The 20,700-nt window shown below is 46.9% G+C and overlaps 1 protein-coding gene across 8 annotated transcripts in view; it reads right to left on the bottom strand.

Moving 5' to 3' along the window:
• Positions 1 to 11,539: 11,539 nt before the first annotated feature.
• LOC310690703 (paired box protein Pax-6-like) overlaps positions 11,540 to 20,700 on the bottom strand; it is a gene marked incomplete at its 3' end in the record, with an annotated part of 55,912 nt that continues 46,751 nt past the window's right edge. For 6 of the 8 annotated variants that reach the window (XM_083470186.1, XM_083470188.1, XM_083470189.1 and 3 more), the window contains 4 exons: positions 20,317 to 20,414; positions 18,047 to 18,188; positions 13,197 to 13,272; positions 11,540 to 12,203 (listed from right to left, as the gene is read on the bottom strand). In XM_083470186.1, coding sequence (XP_083326312.1) covers positions 12,035 to 12,203; positions 13,197 to 13,272; positions 18,047 to 18,188; positions 20,317 to 20,414 — 485 coding nt within the window. Of the gene's footprint in view, positions 12,204 to 13,186; positions 13,273 to 15,017; positions 16,556 to 16,895; positions 17,573 to 18,046; positions 18,189 to 20,316; positions 20,415 to 20,700 lie in introns of those variants that run through there. The other 2 variants (XR_014518151.1, XM_083470192.1) reach the window with 2 other exon arrangements.

Raw genomic sequence — 20,700 nt, 5'->3', positions numbered from 1 at the left:
TGATAAGCTTGGTTTGTGGAAAGTGGTTTTGTTGGATGTTATGTTGGAGAGGACGAAGTGACTAATGTTGATATATAGCAGATAAATGAAGAATCAGAAGTTCTTTAATTTCTGTGTTTTATCTTTTCTGTTCTCTCTTTTAAGTTCTTTTCTATCTCTTTCTTCGTATCATTTCTCTTTTTCTCTTCGTCCTCCTTTTTCTTTCCCCCCATTTCTCTGTGTTTTAATTCTACAGTGGTACCTCAGGTTACATACGCTTCAGGTTACAGACTCCGCTAACCCAGAAATAGTACCTTGGGTTAAAAACTTTGCTTCAGGATGAGATCAGAAATCGCATGGCGGCGGCACGGCAGCAGCGGGAGGCCCCATTAGCTAAAGTGGTGCCTCAGGTTAAGAACAGTTTCAGGTTAAGAACAGACCTCCAGAACGAATTAAGTACTTAACCCGAAGTACCACTGTATTTAGATTACTGTTGGACAAAAAAAGATACTCAATATTAAATTTTGTATCTCTCTTTATAAACTCTAATAAAATGTATTCAAAAAAAGGTGAAACACTTTGCTTTTGCAGAGGGGTAGGGACACCTGTCCCCTAACCAAAAGCCAATCTGATACCCAATCAATCTCCCAAATGGTAAATTTAAATCTTTGAACAAGGCTACTCTTATGTCCTTGCAGTTTGGGCAAACCAATGGGGTAAATTTTCAGGCGCATTGCGTGTGGATTGAGACCATTCCCCCCCCTCCCCTCTTTGTATATGTGACTTTTTAAAATAGAAAAAAAGCTACCTAAGAGGGAATTAGCATGTACACTAATGTGTTCAGAGTGTGTGTACATAATGCAAGTGACATGCAGATGAACACAAAGATGTGCTAGTTTAAACCAGGCTTCTCCAACTTCCAAGAGACTGTGATCTGTTGTTGTTTAGTTGTGTCCGACTCCTCGTGACCCCATGGACCAGAGCACGCCAGGCACTCCTGTCTTCCACTGCCTCCCGCAGTTTGGTCAAACTCATGCTGGTAGCTTCGAGAACACCGTCCAACCATCTCGTCCTCTGTTGTCCCCTTCTCCTTGTGCCCTCCATCTTTCCCAGCATCAGGGTCTTTTCCAGGGAGTCTTCTCTTCTCATGAGGTGGCCAAAGTATTGGAGCCTCAGCTTCACAATCTGTCCTTCCAGTGAGCACTCAGGGCTGATTTCCTTAAGAATGGAGAGGCTTGATCTTCTTGCAGTCCATGGGACTCTCAAGAGTCTCCTCCAGCACCATAATTCAAAAGCATCAATTCTTCGGCGATCAGCCTTCTTTATGGTCCAGCTCTCACTTCCATACATCACTACTGGGAAAACCATAGCTTTAACTATACAGACCTTTGTTGGCAAGGTTATGTCTCTGCTTTTTAAGATGCTGGACTGTGATCTACTCCCACTATAAAATAAAAAAAAACTGACGGTTATCTACCCACTGGATTGACCAAAGTTGTTGTTGAGCTTTTTCTGGGAAATCTAAGTTGTTGAGCTTTTTTTGGGGTGGGTGGGAGGGGTCCCGCAATCTACCGAAGGCATCCAGCGATCTACCAGTTGGCCATCCCAGGTTTAAACAATTTAAATGGCGCAGGCGCACGTATGCACGTATAGGCACACAGCAAAGGGTGTGTTGTCTTCGCCCTGGAGTAGCAGAGGCCACATCTCAGTAGCAGAGCATGCGATTTGCATGGAGAACGTCCCGGGTTCAAATCCCTGGCCTCTCCAGGGAGGGTTAGCAGTGTCCCCTGCCTGAAACCATGCAAAGCCACTGCCTATCAAGAATGGTGATCTGAATGGACCAGTGCTCTGACTCTGATTGAGGTTTCTTCTTGTGCTCCCATCCTTGCTACCAGCTGATGGGATGGGGCAAGAGCTACAGCCCAGTGCTAGAGCGGGTCTCAGAAGATCCCTGTTTCAGTCCTTGCCATCTCCAGCTGGGGCGGAAAGCGTCCCTTCTGAAATCATGGGAGATCCACTGTCTGTAATCACCACCACTTGTGGTAGCAAATTGCATTGTTCTTAATCTGTGCGCTGCTGTGTGCTTTTTCTTGGGAACTCTTGGGCGTCTTCTAATGAAGAGTCATATCCTAAAGCACATTAAAACGCATAGCTTCCCCCCCAAAGCATCCTGGGAACTGTAGTTTGTTAAGGGTACGGGGAATTGTGGTCCTGTGAAGGGTAATCCACAACTCCCATGATTCTTTGCAGGAGCTGGGTGCTTTAAACTTAGGACATGGGTGTGACCAGAGATAAAAAAAACTTCCATCCATTTTCTCTACACCGTGAATTATTTTACACACTTACGCATGATTTTATGCACCTCTAGCTTATCGTCAATTTTAATTATTTCTGAAGGTTTTTAATTGTTGTTGGAAACTTGTTTTATTATTTTCTAATTCGCCTTGAGGTCTTGCCCCCCACTTTCAATCAAGCAGTATATAAATTTTATAGGGTGGGGCAGGGGTAGGCAACCTAAGGCCCGGGGGCCGGATACGGCCCAATTACCTTTTAAATCCGGCCTGCGGATGGTCTGGGAATCAGCGTGTTTTTAGATGAGTAGAATGTGTCCTTTTATTTAAAATGCATCTCTGGGTTATTTGTGGGGCCTGCCTGGTGTTTTCACATGAGGAGAATGTGTGCTTTTATTTAAAATGCATCTCTGGGTTATTTGTGGGGCATAGGAATTCATCCCCCCCCCCCAAATACAGTCCGGCCCACCACATGGTCTGAGGGCCCATGGCTGAAAAAGGTTGCTGACCCCTGGGGTGGTGATTCCTTCCCCGCTTATTTTGATTTTTTTTCTAAATTCGAACGCCCTAGTCCTCTGTTCCAATTCTCAAGAGAGTGCTCATGGAGGGCACATTCCTCCCACAACCCTTTGCAGCAACTCCCAAGTTGGCGGTACCATTTGGGAACCGGTGCCCAGTCCCCGCTTCAACCGCACCTTGGCGCATACTCAAAAACACATGCACAAAGTGGTCCCCCACCCTTGGCCAACTGCCTCCAACCACTTCCTGCTTGCAGGTGCTCCAATCTCAGGGGGGTGTGGTGTGTTTTGTGGTTCTCACATCTTGCTGTTGGGAGGACAGGGCGGGGTGGGGGGTCTGCGAATAAACAGGAACTAAGAATAGACCCAGCCATAAGAAGAAAGACATCGCAAACAGTACCAAATTACCTTCCGAAGAAAATAGGACCCGACGTTACTCTGAGCACAGACTGAGAGCCCAGGATTTGGAATTGCCGATGTCATTGCCAGTTTCCCAGTTCCCCCTTCCACCTTTTTAAGGAATGCCAGCATTTCTGACTGGGCATCTTGCGACTTGTATTAAATAAGCTTGTCCCGAATTCAGCAGGTACAGTTTTCCCTCCAGCATGGATGAGCAGGGATGGGAACAGCTTCACTTATTGAACTTCTGGTTGTTGTGTGACTGCTGAAGCCTAATAGATTACAGTGGTGCCTCGCAAGACGAAATTAATTCGTTCCGCAAGTTTTTTCTTCTTGCGAGTTTTTCGTCTTGCGAAGCACGGTTTCCCATAGGAATGCATTGAAAATCAATCAATGCGTTCCTATGGAGACCGTCCGGGGACAGAGGGGAAGCGCCGCGCGCCTTCCCCTCTGTCCCCGGACCTGTTTAAAGCAAGGGGCGGCGGGGAGAAGATTGCTTCTCCCCGTTGCCTGCCCTGCAATCTCCGGGGACAGAGGGGAAGGTGCGCGCGCCTTCCCCTGTCCCCGGACCTGTTTTAAAGCAAGGGAAGGGGCAGCGGGGAGAATTGCTTCTCCCCGTTGCCGCCCCTTGGTTCAAAAGGGGTCCGGGGAGAGAGGGGAAGGCGTGCGCGCCTTCCCCTCTGGCCCCGGAGATTGCGGGGCTGGCAACGGGGAGAAGCGATCTTCTCCCCGCCGCCCCTTGCTTCAAAAGAGGTCCAGGGACAGCGGGGAAGACGCGCTGCACTTCCCCGCTATCCCCGGAGCTTGCGGCTAAGAAAACGAAAAACTCCTTCGTCTAGCGAGTTTTTCGTCTTCCGAGGCGTTTGTCTTGCAGGGTACCACTGTACATCCTTATAGAACAAAAAGAATGGGGATTGGATGGGAGGAGATGTTCCCCTCCTTTCATCCCACTCCTTCCTGCATAACATCTTCTACAGATTTCCTTGCTTGCCTCGTGGTCTACATCACAATGTTGTCATTTTTGTAAACCGCTTTGGGGTTCTTTATTTGTATGTAGCATACAAATCTTGTGAAATGAATGAATGATGCAATTTTCCCCATTCCCCTGGAATCAGCAGGTATGCTGCGATTTAAGGCAACTCAGAAACTTCCAACTGCTTCAGTTGTTTACTGCTCCTCGCAGAGTTACTCTTCCCAGCAACCTTTAACAAACAGTGCCCAGAATTCTTTGACTGGGGCGTGAATGTACTTCAAACGTGCTTTAAAGATAGCGCATGTCAGCTGTGTTAAAAATAATTGCTACGAATCTTGCAAACTGCCTGATTAATTGGGGCACCCTTTTTCAAAGTTGCCCAAAACATTTTAAAATTTATTACTGTGGCTGATCATTGACAAAAAAAATCCCCTTAAAGTTATCACCTATTTTGTCAAGGCTTATTTAATTGAGGTCATGTCACAGCCTACGACTGATTACCCGAGGGCACAAAAATGGTGTATTTGTAAGATGGCTCTTCTGACCTAATGGCTGTTGCAACGCAAGAACAGAGCGTTTGAAAAGCAAATAAATGTTTCTATAAAAAACGTTTTTCTCACTTGGAAAATTTAACCAGCTAACTAGTCTAGTAAACTTCTTAATCAACTAAAACTCACACGACTCACTCATAAAGATGTCTTTAATCAAGCAACTGTCCTAGAACGTGTATGACACCCACCCCCCAAACTCTTTTGCAATATTCTCAAGATGAAGGCTCGCAATAATACCTATAGGTTTTGTGTACCAGCTTCTGTTCCAAGTAACGTACTCCTCACACCCATTTAGCATCAAAACTTTACTGTCCAAAATCAAAGCAGCAATTGAGGTTGGCGCCAGGGATAGGCATTACTGAGCAGCAGCAAAGGCGTATACAGCTGCAAGTGGCCAACCCCTGGAACTTCCTGTCCTGCTGCTTCTCTTCTGTGTTGTCACTTCCTGCCTATCTGCCCTCTCTAATCATGCACTGACAAGAGTGAGATGGATGGGCATCATCTACTTGCCTTGGGTGGTTCCATGGCCAAGATTTAGAGGTAGAGGGCAGCAGGGCTGGGCATGAGTATGAGATGAGGGCCCACTGAGGGCAACGTGCCCAATAGCTGCCCCAAAGCTTGGAGCTGGCACTGGCACCAGTGGGGTGTTATGGATATAACACCCCAGCTCTACCTCTCTTTTAAATCAGAACCAGTGAAGGCGGTGAAGGTCCTGTGTGAGTGTCTGGAGGCGGTTGGAGGATGGATGGCGGCTAACAGATTGAGGTTGAATCCTGACAAGACAGAAGTACTGTTTTTGGGGGACAGGAGGCGGGCATGTGTGGAAGATTCCCTGGTCCTGAATGGGGTAACTGTGCCCCTGAAGGACCAGGTGCGCAGCCTGGGAGTCATTTTGGACTCACAGCTGTCCATGGAGGCACAGGTCAAATCTGTGTCCAGGGCAGCTGTTTACCAGCTCCATCTGGTACATAGGCTGAGACCCTATCTGCCTGCGGACTGTCTCGCCAGAGTGGTGCATGCTCTGGTTATCTCCTGCTTGGATTACTGCAATGTGCTCTACGTGGGGCTACCTCTGAAGGTGACTCGGAAACTACAACTAATCCAGAATGCGGCAGCTAGACTGGTGACTGGGAGCGGCCGCCGAGACCATATAACACCGGTCTTGAAAGACCCAAATTGGCTCCCAGTACGTTTCCGAGCACAATTCAAAGTGTTGGTACTGACCTTTAAAGCCCTAAACGGCCTCGGTCCAGTATACCTGAAGGAGCGTCTCCACCCCCATCGTTCTGCCCGGACGCTGAGGTCCAGCGCCGAGGGCCTTCTGGCGGTTCCCTCATTGCGAGAAGCAAAGCTACAGGGAACCAGGCAGAGGGCCTTCTCGGTAGTGGCGCCCACCCTGTGGAACGCCCTTCCAGCAGATGCCAAAGCAATAAACAACTACCTGACATTCAGGAGACATCTTAAGGCAGCCCTGTTCAGGGAAGTTTTTAACGTGTGATATTTTATTGTATTTTTGGTTTTTATGGAAGCCGCCCAGAGTGGCTGGGGAGGCCCAGCCAGATGGGCGGGGTATAAATAAATTATTATTATTATTATTATTATTATTATTATTATTATTATTATTAATCTCTTGTCACACTGAAGCTCTTGTTTGTGTCTTCACAGTGAGCTAAACAGGCAGTTGTGTTACTGTAGAGTTGCGATTGTCACCTCTGTGAAACCTAGAAACAAACACCCCTGCAACCAAGGTACAAACTGAAATTTGCACAATTCAATGGTCTGTATTTGCTTTTCCTAATTCAGTCAAAGCTTCTTCTCTGGGTTGCATCCAATGCTAGTCATTTTCGGAGCAGACTCGTTAAAATTAATGGACACAACTGACTTAGGCCTATCAATTTCAGTAACGGGAAACTGAGTTGGTTATAACCCAATGAACTGAAAAAATCTGGATTCTTCAATTGCACAGCTTCCTGAGAATGCCGAATAAAAGAATAAAAAATAAATCAAAGGAAGTATTTGTCTCAAAATTGGAAGTCTTTAAAATTTATCTGAAAAATAGTAATGACAGCATGAAGTCTGTAGCAGCATTTGAATAACTTCAGTAGGAGTTTTAAGTCTGATGGAAAACCTAGGATAGAATAAATAATATCAAAACCAAAACATGTTATAATATGGCAGTGAATAATTGATGAGAAATAGAAGTAGAAAAAAGTCATTTTTATGTTAAATGTATTGTGAGAACTATTAAATGCAATATTGCTGTTGTTGTTGTTTTCTTTTTTTCCTTTTTAGTTGCTAGGAGGTGATGGATATTTCTTTCCTTCTATATTTCTTTTTTGTGCGTGATATTATATATATATATATATATATATATATATATATATATATATATATGCAGGTTTTGGTGTCTTCGGGTGTCTTCCCGTGTAAGAGTTGGGGTGTCTAGGCGACGTTTCGACGAGGTCTCACTCGTCATCTTCAGGCTGGTGCTTTCGGCTTCTTGTTACTGGAACAGAGCAGGGTCTCAGTGTTTGAGTTCCTATAAATACTGTTGAGGGGGTGTGGTGTATAGCCTCAAACGTTCTGGGCAGAGAGGAAGTTCCCAGGTTAGTGTGCCTTTTCTTCTTTTGTTCCTTAATTACTTGAGGGATATCTTGAGTGATTTCTTGAGTGATATTCTGAGTACCACTTAGGTGGGTCATTAGGTGTGGATTAGTTGCTAAAGCTTTCGTGTCTTGACCTCTTGAGCTTGTGAAGAGTTTTTCTGAGAAGATGGCTGTACTGCACTTAGTTGTGCAGAACACAAGAATGCCGTCAAAAAAGAAGAAAAAACTTCCTCTCTTTTCCAACACATGAAAGAAACAGGACACGAAATTAATTTTGCAGATTCCAAATTGCTCTTTAACATGGAACATCACCACAAGAGAATAATCATGGAAGCCATCGAGATAGAGAAACACCCTCACAACATGAACAAGCGAGACGACACGTCCCGCCTGCCAGACATCTGGAAATTAGCCCTCCCCACAAAAACCGACACCAGATCCAGAGGCACACAGAACGCCACCACCAATCAACCACACCAGACCCAAACCCAGACCCTCTCCACAGATAAATTACAGACACCATCCAGTAACCAAACCATAGTGGCACCTCCGGATGCTGCACCCCCCTGCAATCCCTACACAGATCTGGCTGGCACAGGGCACAAAACCACAGCTCGCCCCTATACACGAAGCCAAGCCAAAGCACAACTAAGTGCAGTACAGCCATCTTCCCAGAAAAACTCTTCACAAATTCAAGAGGTCAAGACACGAAGGCTTTAGCAACTAATCCACACCTAATGACCCACCTAAGTGGTACTCAGAATATCACTCAAGAAATCACTCAAGATATCCCTCAAGTAATTAAGGAACAAAAGAAGAAAAGAACACTAGCCTGGGAACTTCCCCTCTGCCCAGAACTTTTGAGGCAATACACCACACCCCTCTACAGTATTTATAGGAACTCAAACACTGAGATCCCGCTCTGTTCCAGTAACAAGAAGCCGAAAGCACCAGCCTGAAGATGACGAGTGAGACCTCGTCGAAACGTCGCCTAGACACCCCAACTTTTACACGGGAAGACACCCGAGGACACCAAAACCTGCATTCCTGTACCCGTGAAAATCTACGAAAACATATATATATATATATATATATATATATATATATATATATATATATATATAATGCCTTCAACCTATCAAAGTCTACACGTGGTCCAGAGCCATGAGACACACAGCCCTCGCTGCTATTTAGCACCCCAAAACCACAGGCACAGTTGCTTTTCCTTCTCATGCGCTCCAGGAAAAAACACCACCCCAAAAAGTGGGTGGAGTAAGGGGCAGGGATGCTTGCTGAGCAAAGAGCATAGGACAAACAGAAAACACCCTTGAACTAGCTATAAATGTGTTGATGCACAAGAAGGCATCAGAAAGAGAAGCAAACTGTAATAACGGCATGTAACGGACAGGGTTTTCAAAGTTCACACACATGATAGCCAAAGCTATAATCCAACCGCATCCATCTCAAGAGCTTTTGAGTTTTGCTTTGTTTTAATAAATCTTAAAACTTGTGCTTGTTAAATTTTGCGGCCTCCCTTGTTTTATCTGCTTTGCTACCATACCTTGTTGGGGATGGAATGATCTGCCAATGTGAGTTCTCTCCATTTCTCATTCCCCACCCCCCAATCTGAAATTCAGTTCTCCACATTTTGGCAACAATATGCAATTTGGTTTGTTTTTTTAAATGCTCATGAAAATTATTCAGCATTATATCTCCTAATAAATACATTTTTTTGTATGCAATTGTGACAAGTGTGCACATTTTTGCAAGCAGTTTCTCTTAATAGGATGTGTTAATGCACACTTTCCCCTTATATATACATTCTGTAAATTCTGGTTGGAAAATTGCATCACAAAATTCGGATAGGTGCGAATTTGGAAGAATAGGTATGTTTTGGTTCTCATATTGTTTCGGCAAGCGCAGATTTGATCGATTCTGCTTCAAATGCAAACTGAATCGAATTTCTCCTGCATCCTTATTTTGATCATCAGTACCTTTGTATCTGGGACACGGGTGGCGCTGTGGGTTAAACCACAGAGCCTAGGACTTGCTGATCAGAAGGTCGGCGGTTTGAATCCCTGAGACAGGGTGAGCTCCCGTTGCTCGGTCGCTGCTCCTGCCAACCTAGCAGTTCGAAAGCACGTCAAAGTGCAAGTAGATAAATAGGTACCGCTCCGGCGGGATGGTAAACGGCGTTTCCGTGTGCTGCTCTGGTTTGCCAGAAGCGGCTTAGTCATGCTGGCCACATGACCCGGAAGCTGTATGCCAGCTCCCTCGGCCAATAAAGCGAGATGAGCGTTGCAACCCCAGAGTCGGCCACGACTGGACCTAACAGTCGGGTCCCTTTACCTTTACCTTTGTATCAGAGATGGGAGCCTTCTGCCCTCCAAACCTTGCTGTACTACACCCATAACCTTCGGTCATGCTGGCTGGGGCTGATATTAGTTGGAATCCTGAAACACCTGGAGAGTCAAAGTTTTCCCTCACCCCTATTTACACTCAGGGTGCCTACAAACTGCCACTATTTCACAGGAGGGATTCAGAGCACAGAAATGTAAGCTTTGGACAAATTAAAGCGGAATAAAATGCAACAAACCTGCTTTTTTTTTTAAAGGAACTCTTTGCAGATGGGAAACTGTGGAACAAATGAAACAATTAGTGGGAAGATGTGTAAATATCCTGTAAGCAAATGAGGCTGAATGCTTATTGTCATAGAACTGCCCCATAAACAAACAAGAGAAAATCCTCAATAAAGACCAGGATAGTCAAACCTCCAACTAATCTCTGTGCAAGTAAATCGGAATGACTGCCAAACAAACTTCTGTTTTGTTTGGCGTGCTTCTCCCAAATTAATAACCACCTTTCTTGACCCAGCAGTCATGGGTGTAGATAGGATTTTTGGGGTGGGGGTGAGGATGCCATTTGTTAGGGGGACAGGCCTTTTGTTGTGGGGGGCAGAACCTCAGTTAGCTATGTATTTTTATTTATTGGCAGTTCCCTCACCGTGATAAGTGAGGTTACAGGGAACCAGGCAGAGGGCCTTCTCAGTAGTGGCGGCCGCCCTGTGGAACACGCTCCCATCTGATGTCAAAGAAATAAACAACAATCTGACTTTTAGAAGGCATCTGAAGGCAGCCCTGTTTAGGAAAGTTTTTAATGTTTGATGTTTTAGCGTGCTTTTAATATTCTGTTGGGAGCCGCCTGAAGTAGCTGGGGAAACCAAGCCACATGGGCGGGGTATAAATAATAAATTATTATTATTATTCAAGTTGGTGGGCTTGAAAAACTTTTTCATATTCTCCAGTGTGCTACCCTTGCCATTGTGGCGGCACGGGGTTGCCGTTCTGTGATTGGACCTACGCTACTTGTTGAACGGTTCATTTATCCAGTCTGTATAATGTTTATTGCACATGTAATTTGTTAAGATACAGTTGTACATTTATCCACTCCATGTTTACAGTATCTCCAGGCTGTGTTTTGCACATGGCACCTTAGTATGTTTGTTGCTTGAATGGTTACAAGTCTATCTCTATTCTAGTAAAATTGGTTTTATATCTATAAGCCAGTTTGTGGTGGTGTTGTTTTGTTGCATAAATATATACAGTGGTGCCCGCAAGACGAATGCCTCACAAGACGGAAAACCCGCTAGACAAAAGGGTTTTCCGTTTTTGAGCTGCTTCGCAAAACGATTTTCCCTATGGGCTTGCTTTGCAAGACGAAAATGTCTTGCGAGTGTTCCGATTTCCCCCCGCTTCCCCCCTTTTTCTAAGCCGCTAAGCCGCTAATAGCCTTTTAACCGCTAATCCGCTAAGCCTTTAATAGCCGCTAAACCGCTAATAGTGCTAATCCGCTAATAGGGTTGCTTCGCAGGACGAAAAAACCGCTAGACGAAGAGACTCGCGGAACGGATTAATTTCGTCTTGCAAGGCACCACTGTATTGCCTATGACCATGCCAGCAGCCACAACTGTCCCAGCAAGTGCAATTTTCCTAAAAAATCACAGGTGCCGAAACTCCACGAGAACCTCCCTTGATCTCTTATAATAGCAATGGTGCCCACCTGTCAGGTGCCGGAACTGAGTTCTTGTTGAGTTCCAGCTTATTCCAGACCTCACATCAATAGGTTGGCCACCTTCTCCCGGGGGGGGGGGTCTCTCTGCCACTGTGCCACACCAGCCACAACTGAGATAGCACCACGGAACCACACAGACTCACACACAGCGTTATTTACACGGGTCCTTTATTAACACACGTGAAAACAGTTTGCGCCTACAGGTGGTAGCGTGCATGTGTGGGTGGTCAGAGGGCCATTTTGTGCAGGTCAGAGAGAGGGGGGTCCCTAGCCCTCCGGGATCCGTGTGAAAACGCAGCTAAGTGAAATCCATGCGGGGAGAGGAAAAGAGGGGAACGGAGAAGGCGAGGCAGAGTGAACGAAGAGACAGGTGGGGAGCGGTTTATAGGACCGGCTTGCAAAGGGGAAGAGCGACTGAACTCCGCGCACCCAGGAAGTAACGCTACAGCAACGGTCCCCAATCTGCGGGGGGGGGGAAGGCCTCGTATAAACACCATCTATCCCATAAGACTCTACAGGGGGGCAGAAAATGGGAAGGGTGAATGCTTGGCACCAACTGACAAGGGTCAGATTTACAAAACTTCCGTCAGGTGGTACATCACGGTGACCACAGAGTCTGTTGGCGATAGTGGGCATTGCTGAGCAGTTAAGCTGTTTTTTCCAGCTGCCATGGGTGAAGACTGTCCCTTGGCAAGTCCTGTCCAACCGAAAGAGACAGAGAGCGATGCAGAAGAGCTGTAAGTAGCCGTTTGATCTTCAGCTGGCAGAGCGGCCAAGGAGACACAAGTGGATTTGGAGGTCTAGAACTGCTGCTGCTGTGAGTCTAGCAATATATTTTGTCAGAAGTTGCCCAGAGTGGCTGGGGAAACCCAGTCAGATGGGCGGCATATCAATAATAAGATGATGATGGTGATTCTTCCAAATGGTTGCAGTTTTATTCCGCCCACCCTCCACCCCTTGCAACAGCTTGAAAGGGGACTAGTGTGTCATTTTCCCCATGTGATCCTTCGCTGGTACTCAATTTGGCAATTATTTTCACAGGATTCCAATGTGGCCGTTGCCACAGTTCTTCTTGCCCCGATGTTTGCTTTAGATTTCAAGGTTTGTCCGCCCTTTTCCAAGGTTCAAGCTTTCCTCCAGTTCCCCAAAGCGTCATCGGTTCTCTCCCTGGTCTGCCCCAAATCCTTTGTGCTGAATCCCCAATGTTTCCTCTCTCTTCCTGCCATACTTCCGGCAGTTCCCCCTTCCCCGCTCCCCTAGCTCCTAGTGCCATCTAAAGGGCAAGGTGGGAGGTGGAAAGGGAAGAGAGGGAAGGAGAAAGTCGCGAGACGGAATGTGGATTGGGAAGAAAGAGACAAGATGACCAAAGGTCCCCATTCCCCCAATGGCGCACACATGATGCGCACACTGAGGGAAAGAGGAGGCCTGCCACCAAACACACAGACGTGGTTGCCTAACACAGATACACAAAGTTGAGGAAGGCCCTCTCCAATGCTCCTTCCCCCAGATATTGCCATTCCCCTCCCCTCCCCGCTGCAGAAGGAAAGTCCCTTCTGTACACACTGCACGTTTAAAGCACATTATGTCCCTCAAAGAATCCTGGGAATCATAGTTTGTTAAGGGTGTAGTGAACTGTAGCTCCGGCAGGGATGAACGGATACTTCCCAAGATTCTCTGGGGCAAGCCATGCGCTTTAAATGTGCGGCGTGTAAGCAGCCTATTCATCTCCCCCTTTCCTTCCGTCGTCCGTTTCCACCCCCGCCCCGTTCCCCCCCCCCAGTCCGTTCCACTTCTTTCCTCACTGTAACCTTGGCCAATACTGGGCAAGGTCAGGGTCCCCACCAGGGACTTGGACAGGAACAGACACTCCTGGAGAGATTAACCCTAGAAAGAGAGCGAGAAAGAGAGAGAGAAGAGGAAAATAGTCAGGAAATAGAAGGAATCCCCCCAAACGTTATAGGCTGCAAAGCCCAATCTTTTCAGTTCAGCAAATAAATGTACAGTGGTGCCTCGGGTTACATACACTTCAGGTTACATACGCTTCAGGTTACAGACTGCGCTAACCCAGAAATAGTGCTTCAGGTTAAGAATAGCAGCAGGAGGCCCCATTAGCTAAAGTGCTGCTTCAGGTTAAGAACAATTTCAGGTTAAGAACGGACCTCCGGAACCAATTAAGTTCTTAACCCGAGGTACCACTGTATAAATATTGGGTTGCAGCACTAAGTAGCTTGTTTCATTGGTGCAAAGCGGTTGCACAACCAAATTCTCATACCCCACAAGTGTCCCGGGACATCACACTTCCTTCCCCCCCACGAGAACATGGCAACCATTTGGGGTGCCATGATTTTGCACCCTCAAGTGCTTTTTTCGGGGCATGGCAAGAAAAAAGTGCTTCCTTTGGTCTCCCGTGATCTCCCACAGGTCACATGACTCCCACGGAAGCACGGCCAGGAAGCCTTGTGTCCCGGTTTTGAGACTCAACATGTTGGAGGGTATGAACACTGCCTACTCTACTCCCTGCTGCATGCCCCCCCTAATCTGTTCCAGGGGCTCCCCCAACCCTCCGCAGCAAATTTGGGATTTGCCCAAGCATCCATCCGTCCTTGCACAGATGAAGTACCGTATTTTTTGCTCTATAAGACTCACTTTTTCCCTCCTAAAAGGTAAGGGGAAATGTGTGTGCGTCTTATGGAGCGTATGCAGGCTGCGCAGCTATCCCAGAAGCCAGAACAGCAAGAGGGATCGCTGCTTTCACTGCGCAGCAATCCCTCTTGCTGTTCTGGCTTCTGAGATTCAGAAATTCCCCCCCCCCCCCTGTTTTCCTCCTCCAGAAACTAGGTGCGTCTTGTGGTCTGGTGCATCCTATAGAACGAAAAATACGGTAAATATGTTGGGTGCCACCCTTCATGAACTAACTGTGCCAAACTGAAAAACGAAACATGTTGGGATCAGTGGCCTATTGTAGTCAAAGCATTTAGGATTTGAGGAGCAAACCAAGTTTTTGCCCTGACTGCAGGGAAGGCAACGCAAGAATTACCGTATTTTTCGCTCTATAACACGCACCCGACCATAACACGCACAAAGTTTTTAGAGGAGGAAAACAAGGGGGGGGGGAATTCTAAACGAAACAGTGGATGTGTGATTTTTGTGGTTCATGCTGTGGCCACAGACATGTGATCTGACAGTGAGTTTGGGGTAGCCCAATGCAAAAATCCTGAGGATCCATGCTTTGTAACCACGTTTTTGCACCACTGTGGCCCCAGGCAACAGTGGGTGCGTGATTTTTTTGGTGCAAGCTGTAGCCATGGACATGTGATGTGATCTGATGGTGAATTTGGGGTGACCCAGTGCAAAAATCCTGAGGATCCATGTGGATCTGTGCTTTGTAACCAGGCTCTCTGTCCCTCTCTTCTCTCCACTCAGCGGCTCTTCTCCCGCTTTGCTGTTTCAAAGCGAGCAAAGCGAGCCACGGAGGAGGGAAGGAAGGGGAACCATGGATCCTCTGCTCACGACTGCAGCAGATCCCCCCTGCCACCCGCAGGCATTCGCTCCATAACACGCACAGACATTTCCCCTTACTTTCTAAGAGGAAAAAAGTGAGTGTTATGGAGCAAAAAATACGGTAATATTCTGACAAAGGTTAAGGAAGGACAAGTCCCTTGCAGAGGTTTTTGAGGCCCTGAAAGATACGTTGCGACCTGCTCCTTTGGTTTCAACAACTGCCTTGTTAACGGCAATTTGTGAAAGGAAGGGCAGGTCCGTATACTACCCGCTGCTGTCTAAATCAAGACAGCCAGGAAGGAGGTGAAATGTCCCCTCCCAACAGCTCAATACTTCCACACAAACGCCTGCCTCCTGCTCTGAGAATCCAGAGGTTATAGACAGACATGGCTTCCCTAGGTGGAAGAGGGTTTTCTGCCGCACAGTCTAGGTCAGGGGTCAGTAAACATTTTCAGCAGGGGGCCAGCCCACTGTCCCTCAGACCTTGTGGGGGGCAGGACTATATTTTGAAAAAAGAAAAAGAACAAATTTCTATGCCCCACAAATAATCCAGAGATGCATTTTAAATAAAAGGGCACATTCTACTCATGTAAAAACAGGCTGATTCCTGGACCATCCATGGGCTGGATTTAGAAGGCGATTGGGCCGGATCCGGCTTACGGGTCTTAGTTTGCCTACCCATTGTCTAGGTCAGGGGTCAGCAAACCTTTTCAGCAGGGGGCCGGTCCACTGTCCCTCAGATCTTTTAGGGGGCTGGCCTATATTTTTTTGGGGGGGAATGAACAAATTCCTATGCCCCACAAATAACCCAGAGATGCATTTTAAATAAAAGAACACAATTCTACTCATGTAAAAACACGCTGATTCCTGGACCGTCCGCAGGCCGGATTTAGAAGGCGATTGGGCCAGACCTGGCCCCCAGGCTTTAGTTTGCCTACCCATGGTCTAGCTACTCCTTATCTGACTACTGGAATCCCTTAGTTTTCTTTCTTTCCCCCAAAGCTTATGCGTACACCTGATTTGCAGAGTGGTCCTATTAAGTCCCACTGTGCTCAATGGAACTTGCTCTCAGGTAAATGTGCACAATAATACAGCTGCTAATTGTTTACACCCTGACCTGTGCAAAAGACACAGGTCTCAAGACACATCAGCAGCTGCTGGAAGGAAAAAGCAAGAACTTAAAAAAATATAAAGGTCCACACTTTGCTTATTAACAGGCAAGAGTTCTGGGGGACGTGGGTGCTTCTAAACACGGGTGGCTCTAAGGTTAGATTAGAATCTAATCTTAGTAGAGTCTAATAAAGGCATTCAATATTGCAGTTCTTGTTTTTTTGACAGTCATAGTTCACACGGTATGCATACACACCATATGTTTAAAGCACATAGCTTCCCCACAAAGAATCCTGGGAACTGTAGCTTATCCTTCACAACGCTGCAATTCCTAGCACCTACCCCAAAAAACTATAGTTCCCAGAATTATCTGCAGGATGCCATGTGCTTTCAATGTACAGTGCGTATGCAAGTTACGTTACATTACCCCAGTTCTTATGTCTGTCCTCTCTGTGTCACTCAAGTTTGATCGAGATTTCCCTATCCTTATGAAATTAAAATAAAAACTTATCCTATCTTGCCTGCAGACTATTAGGCAAGACAGGGAAGATATGACCTGCGTATTGAGTAAAGTAAAGGTAACGGGACCACTGACCATTAGGTCCAGTCGTGACCGACTTTGGGGTTGCGACACTCATCTTGCTTTATTGGCCAAGGGAGCCGGCGTACAGCTTCCAGGTCATGTGGCCAGCATGACTAAGCTGCTTCTGGTGAACCAGAGCAGCGCACGGAAACGCCGTTTATCTTCCCACTGGAGTGGTACCTATTTATCTACTTGCACTTTGTGCTTTCAAACTGCTAGGTTGCACCCCGTCACGGGGATTTGAACTGCCAACCTTCTGATCGGCAAATCCTAGGCTCTGTGGTTCAACCCACAGCACCACCTGCGTCCCAACTTGCGTATTGAGTATACTTCTGCAAATAATATATTGTGCTTGCATGGGAGATAGACAATAGAGTCCTGTGGCATAAGTGTCCAGACACTATAGCATGCTTCTTGTGCATGAGAAGCTTCCATTCCAGGGCTTATTTGCAGCTGTACAAGCAGCAAGGCAAGCAGAGAGCTGCTCTGTGCTTCAGCATTTGCCAGAGCAAAGGGAAACTGCAGGGACAAAGCTGGAGCCAGAGGGGAAGGGGAAGCCTACTCGCTGGCAAAGCTGCTTCACACACAAGGAATAGCTAAATCAAGGTTGATGCCCACAGAGCTCAAATGGCAGAGAGCAAAAGCACTGATGCAGTTCTATTCTGAAGCTGAAAGCTCAGTGAGAAAGACTCTTGCCCGAATTCCTGGAGAAATGCTGCCAGTGAATGTATTGGCCACATACTGAGTTAGGTGGACCAATCATGGTCTGAATTAGTATAATTTATTATGCTCCTGTGCTGTAGGACAGGGCTGGACAGCCACACCCCAAAGACCAAAACTGGAGTGGATTATGTCTGACCGTTTGAAAGAAAGAAAAAAGTCACTTCCAGCTTTCACCCAATTGCCTGGCTTTGGGGAGGCTTTTGCAGAATTCGAAATTTCATGTTCAGTATCTTTTCCTTCCTGGGGCTGACTATTGGCTTGTGGTCTCTATAAAGGAAGAGTCTAAGTCAGAGTGCGGTAGCTGAAATTATGCTAGGCGTATGTGCACACCAGCCTTGACAAGTGAAAGACACACTGTGTTTGTCTTAGCAGAAGCTGACAACACAGGTTTTTAACTAGCGCTCCAACATGGCAAGGACTGGAAAGTTGTTTTATTCACGCTTTATGCAGAAGGTGGGATTTCTAAAAATGCATACTAGAAGCCGCATTATGCATTTCACAATATAATCACTGCCCAGGAAGGATTCCAGCGTTCCTTGTGCTTCTTCTTACATGGCTCTATATGGGGGTTTTTTTTTGGGGGGGGGGTTACCATGGCTGTTAAGCAACTGTGGCTGACCAGTGCCCCATCACCTCTTCCCCACCAGTTGCTGAAAACCCTGCTTTATCCCAAATCCCTGGTACCAGGCTCCCATCCCTTCGCTCACTCCACACCAGCCATTCCCCCAGCCCTTCTATTACCAGTAGAGGCCCCGTTGCTGGAGCTCAGGTTATGAGAGGAGAGCTGTGAGGGCGTGTATGAATCGTAGCTTCGCACTGACGAGCCGCCGGGGAGCATGCAGGAGTAAGACGACGTCTGGCTGGCCACGGGGGGCACGGCCTGCTGTTGGGGGCAGACAAGATGCGACAGAGGAAAGGAGGTTAGCGGCAGCAAAGGATCTCAATCAGCCTTCCTGCCTGCCTGGCGCTGAACATGTGTCTTTAAGGCAGGGGTCTTCAGTTCCAGGGTGTGGCACCTCAGGCCACGCCCCTCTCCCCAGGCCACACCTCCTCTCCCCAGGCCACACCCCTCGCTGGTCCTGCTTCACATCCCAGGTGTCTTTGCCTGGCTAGGACATGGAATCTTGAACTCCAATAATGCCTCTTCCTCATCTGGATGGAAGACCTCTGAAGATGGTTCAGAAACTTCAGCTGGTACAGAATTCAGCGGCCAGGTTGCTCAGCAAAGTGAGACGGTTTGAGCATATTACACCGATCCTGGTTCAACTGCACTGGCCACTAATTATTTTCCAGGCCCAGTTCAAAGTGCTGGTTTTGACCTAGAAAGCCTTAAACGGCTCAGGACCGCAATACCTCAAGGACCGCCTCTTTCCATATGAACCTACCCAGACCCTGAGATAATCTTCTGAGGCCCTCCTTCATGTGTCTCCTCCTCAAGAGGTCCGGAGGGTGGCAACACGAGAACGGGGCCTTCTCTGCAGTGGCTCCCTGTCTGTGGAATGCTCTCCCCAGGGAAGTTCGCCTGGTGCCTTCATTATACACCTTTAAGCACCAGGCAAAAATGTTCCTTTTTAACCAGGCCTTTGGTTGATCCGATTTTACATCCTATGCCCTTTTAATTTTTTTTTGTGTGTGTGTGTGTGGGCGGGCTATTGGGTTGTTGTTTTTATTTTTTATTAGGTATTTTGTGGCTTTATATCTTGATTTTATTCTGTGAACCGCCCTGAGACTCCCGGGTATAGGGCGGTATATAAATTCAATAAATTATAAACTAGCCCAGTGTTTCCCTAAGTGGGCGGTGGGAGGGCACTGGAATGATCCAAGGGGGCAGTAGTAGCCTCAGGTGCAATTGCGTGACGTTGGATAAAAATAAGGGGGCAGTGGAAGCATTAAGAAAGAAGAGAAGAAAATAAAATTATGAAAACCATTCGTACATTTTTCATCTGTTGTGTAATGACACTTGACCGCCAGGTGAGGCGCTGTTGCGGGATGGCAAAAAACGCCTCCCCTGGATCCTGCAGTCGTGCTGGAGGCGAGAAGCTTTCCTGGGATTGGGTGGGCCCTTTTCGGCTTCACCCAGGCCTAGGGAGCGGACCGCCGCTTGCCTGCCTATTTGTCCAATGGCAGGCAGGCTGCGGCTTCAAGGTGTCTGGTTTACAATATCTCCCTTTGCTACGTAGGTAGAAATGCAGATACATAAAAGAATGCACATTTGTCACTGGATCTTTTTGTTTGTTCACTTAAAGAAGGTAGATTTCCAGGGGCAGGGGGTAGGCCAAATAAGTTTGGGAACCTCTGAACTATCGCCTCTAGCACAATAGGAAAGATTCTCATCTGTCATGCTTAAGAAAATGTAAATAGGGATTGATAATTGGAAATGCATATTTATAATAATAGGTTAATATATGGAGTAAGGATAAATGTTAGAGGGTAAGGATTTGCTGAATTTAATATTTGAATTGGAATACAAAATGGGAGGTGTCAGGAGGTCAAGAAACTAGTGAAGAAAATATAAGATTTGAAAATATTAATTTATTTTTTGTTTTTAGCTTTGAACTTTGGTGTTTTTCTTTGTCTTTATTCTTTATTTTTCTTTTCTTTCTTCTATCAACTGTTTCTTTATTGTGTATTTTTTACTTGTTTTGTTTTTGTAGTTTAAATGTTGGAATTGGTTTTTATTGTCTGTGAAACATTAATAAATATCATTTTTTTTAAAAAAAGGAAAGATTCTCATCTGTCGCCCCACCCACTTTTTGCCTTTGGCCCCACCCACCCCGGCATGTGGCCCTCGGAAGCTTGCCCAGAAGGGAATGCATAGCTGTCAACTTTCAGATTTGAAAATAAGGGATCAGCAGCCTCACCTGTCCTGGGGACAGTCTACAGGATATCTAACAATCCGGGATAGCAACGGGAAATGGCGCTGGAATAAGGGAATTTCCCACAAAAAAAGGGAAGGCTGACAGCTATGGGAATGTGGTCTTCAGCCTGAGAAGGGGTTCTGAGAAGCTTACCTGGATAGGGAGGCTGTTGGCCATAGAGAAGGTGGGCAAGGGCGGAAGGGCGCCATAGTTGTTGCTGAGGGCGCTTTCCGTACGGCCCAACATGGTGCCTGTAACAGAGAGAGAAGTCATGTGGTTGTCAATGGTGGATAGCAGTGGCGTAGCGTGGGTTGTCAGCACCCGGGGCAAGGCAAGTAATTTGTGCCCCCTAACCCGTGGATTTGCACCCCCTAACCCAACCCCCAGATGTTGCGCCCGGTGCGGCCGGCCCCCCCTGCACCCCCACGCCACGCCACTGGTGGATAGCCCTTCTTACTGGGGGCCAGGGCCACGTTCAACAGGGCCTCCCTGAGACAGACAGGGATGGGTTAGCCAAGAAAGAATGGGGGAATGGGA

Source organism: Podarcis liolepis (genome assembly GCF_965112155.1).
Source record: "Podarcis liolepis genome assembly, chromosome: 13".
In the NCBI taxonomy this organism is placed as follows: Eukaryota; Metazoa; Chordata; class Lepidosauria; order Squamata; family Lacertidae; genus Podarcis; species Podarcis liolepis.
The sequence above is the reverse complement of the archived record's forward strand: the minus strand, read 5'-3'. Positions and strand labels throughout refer to the sequence as shown.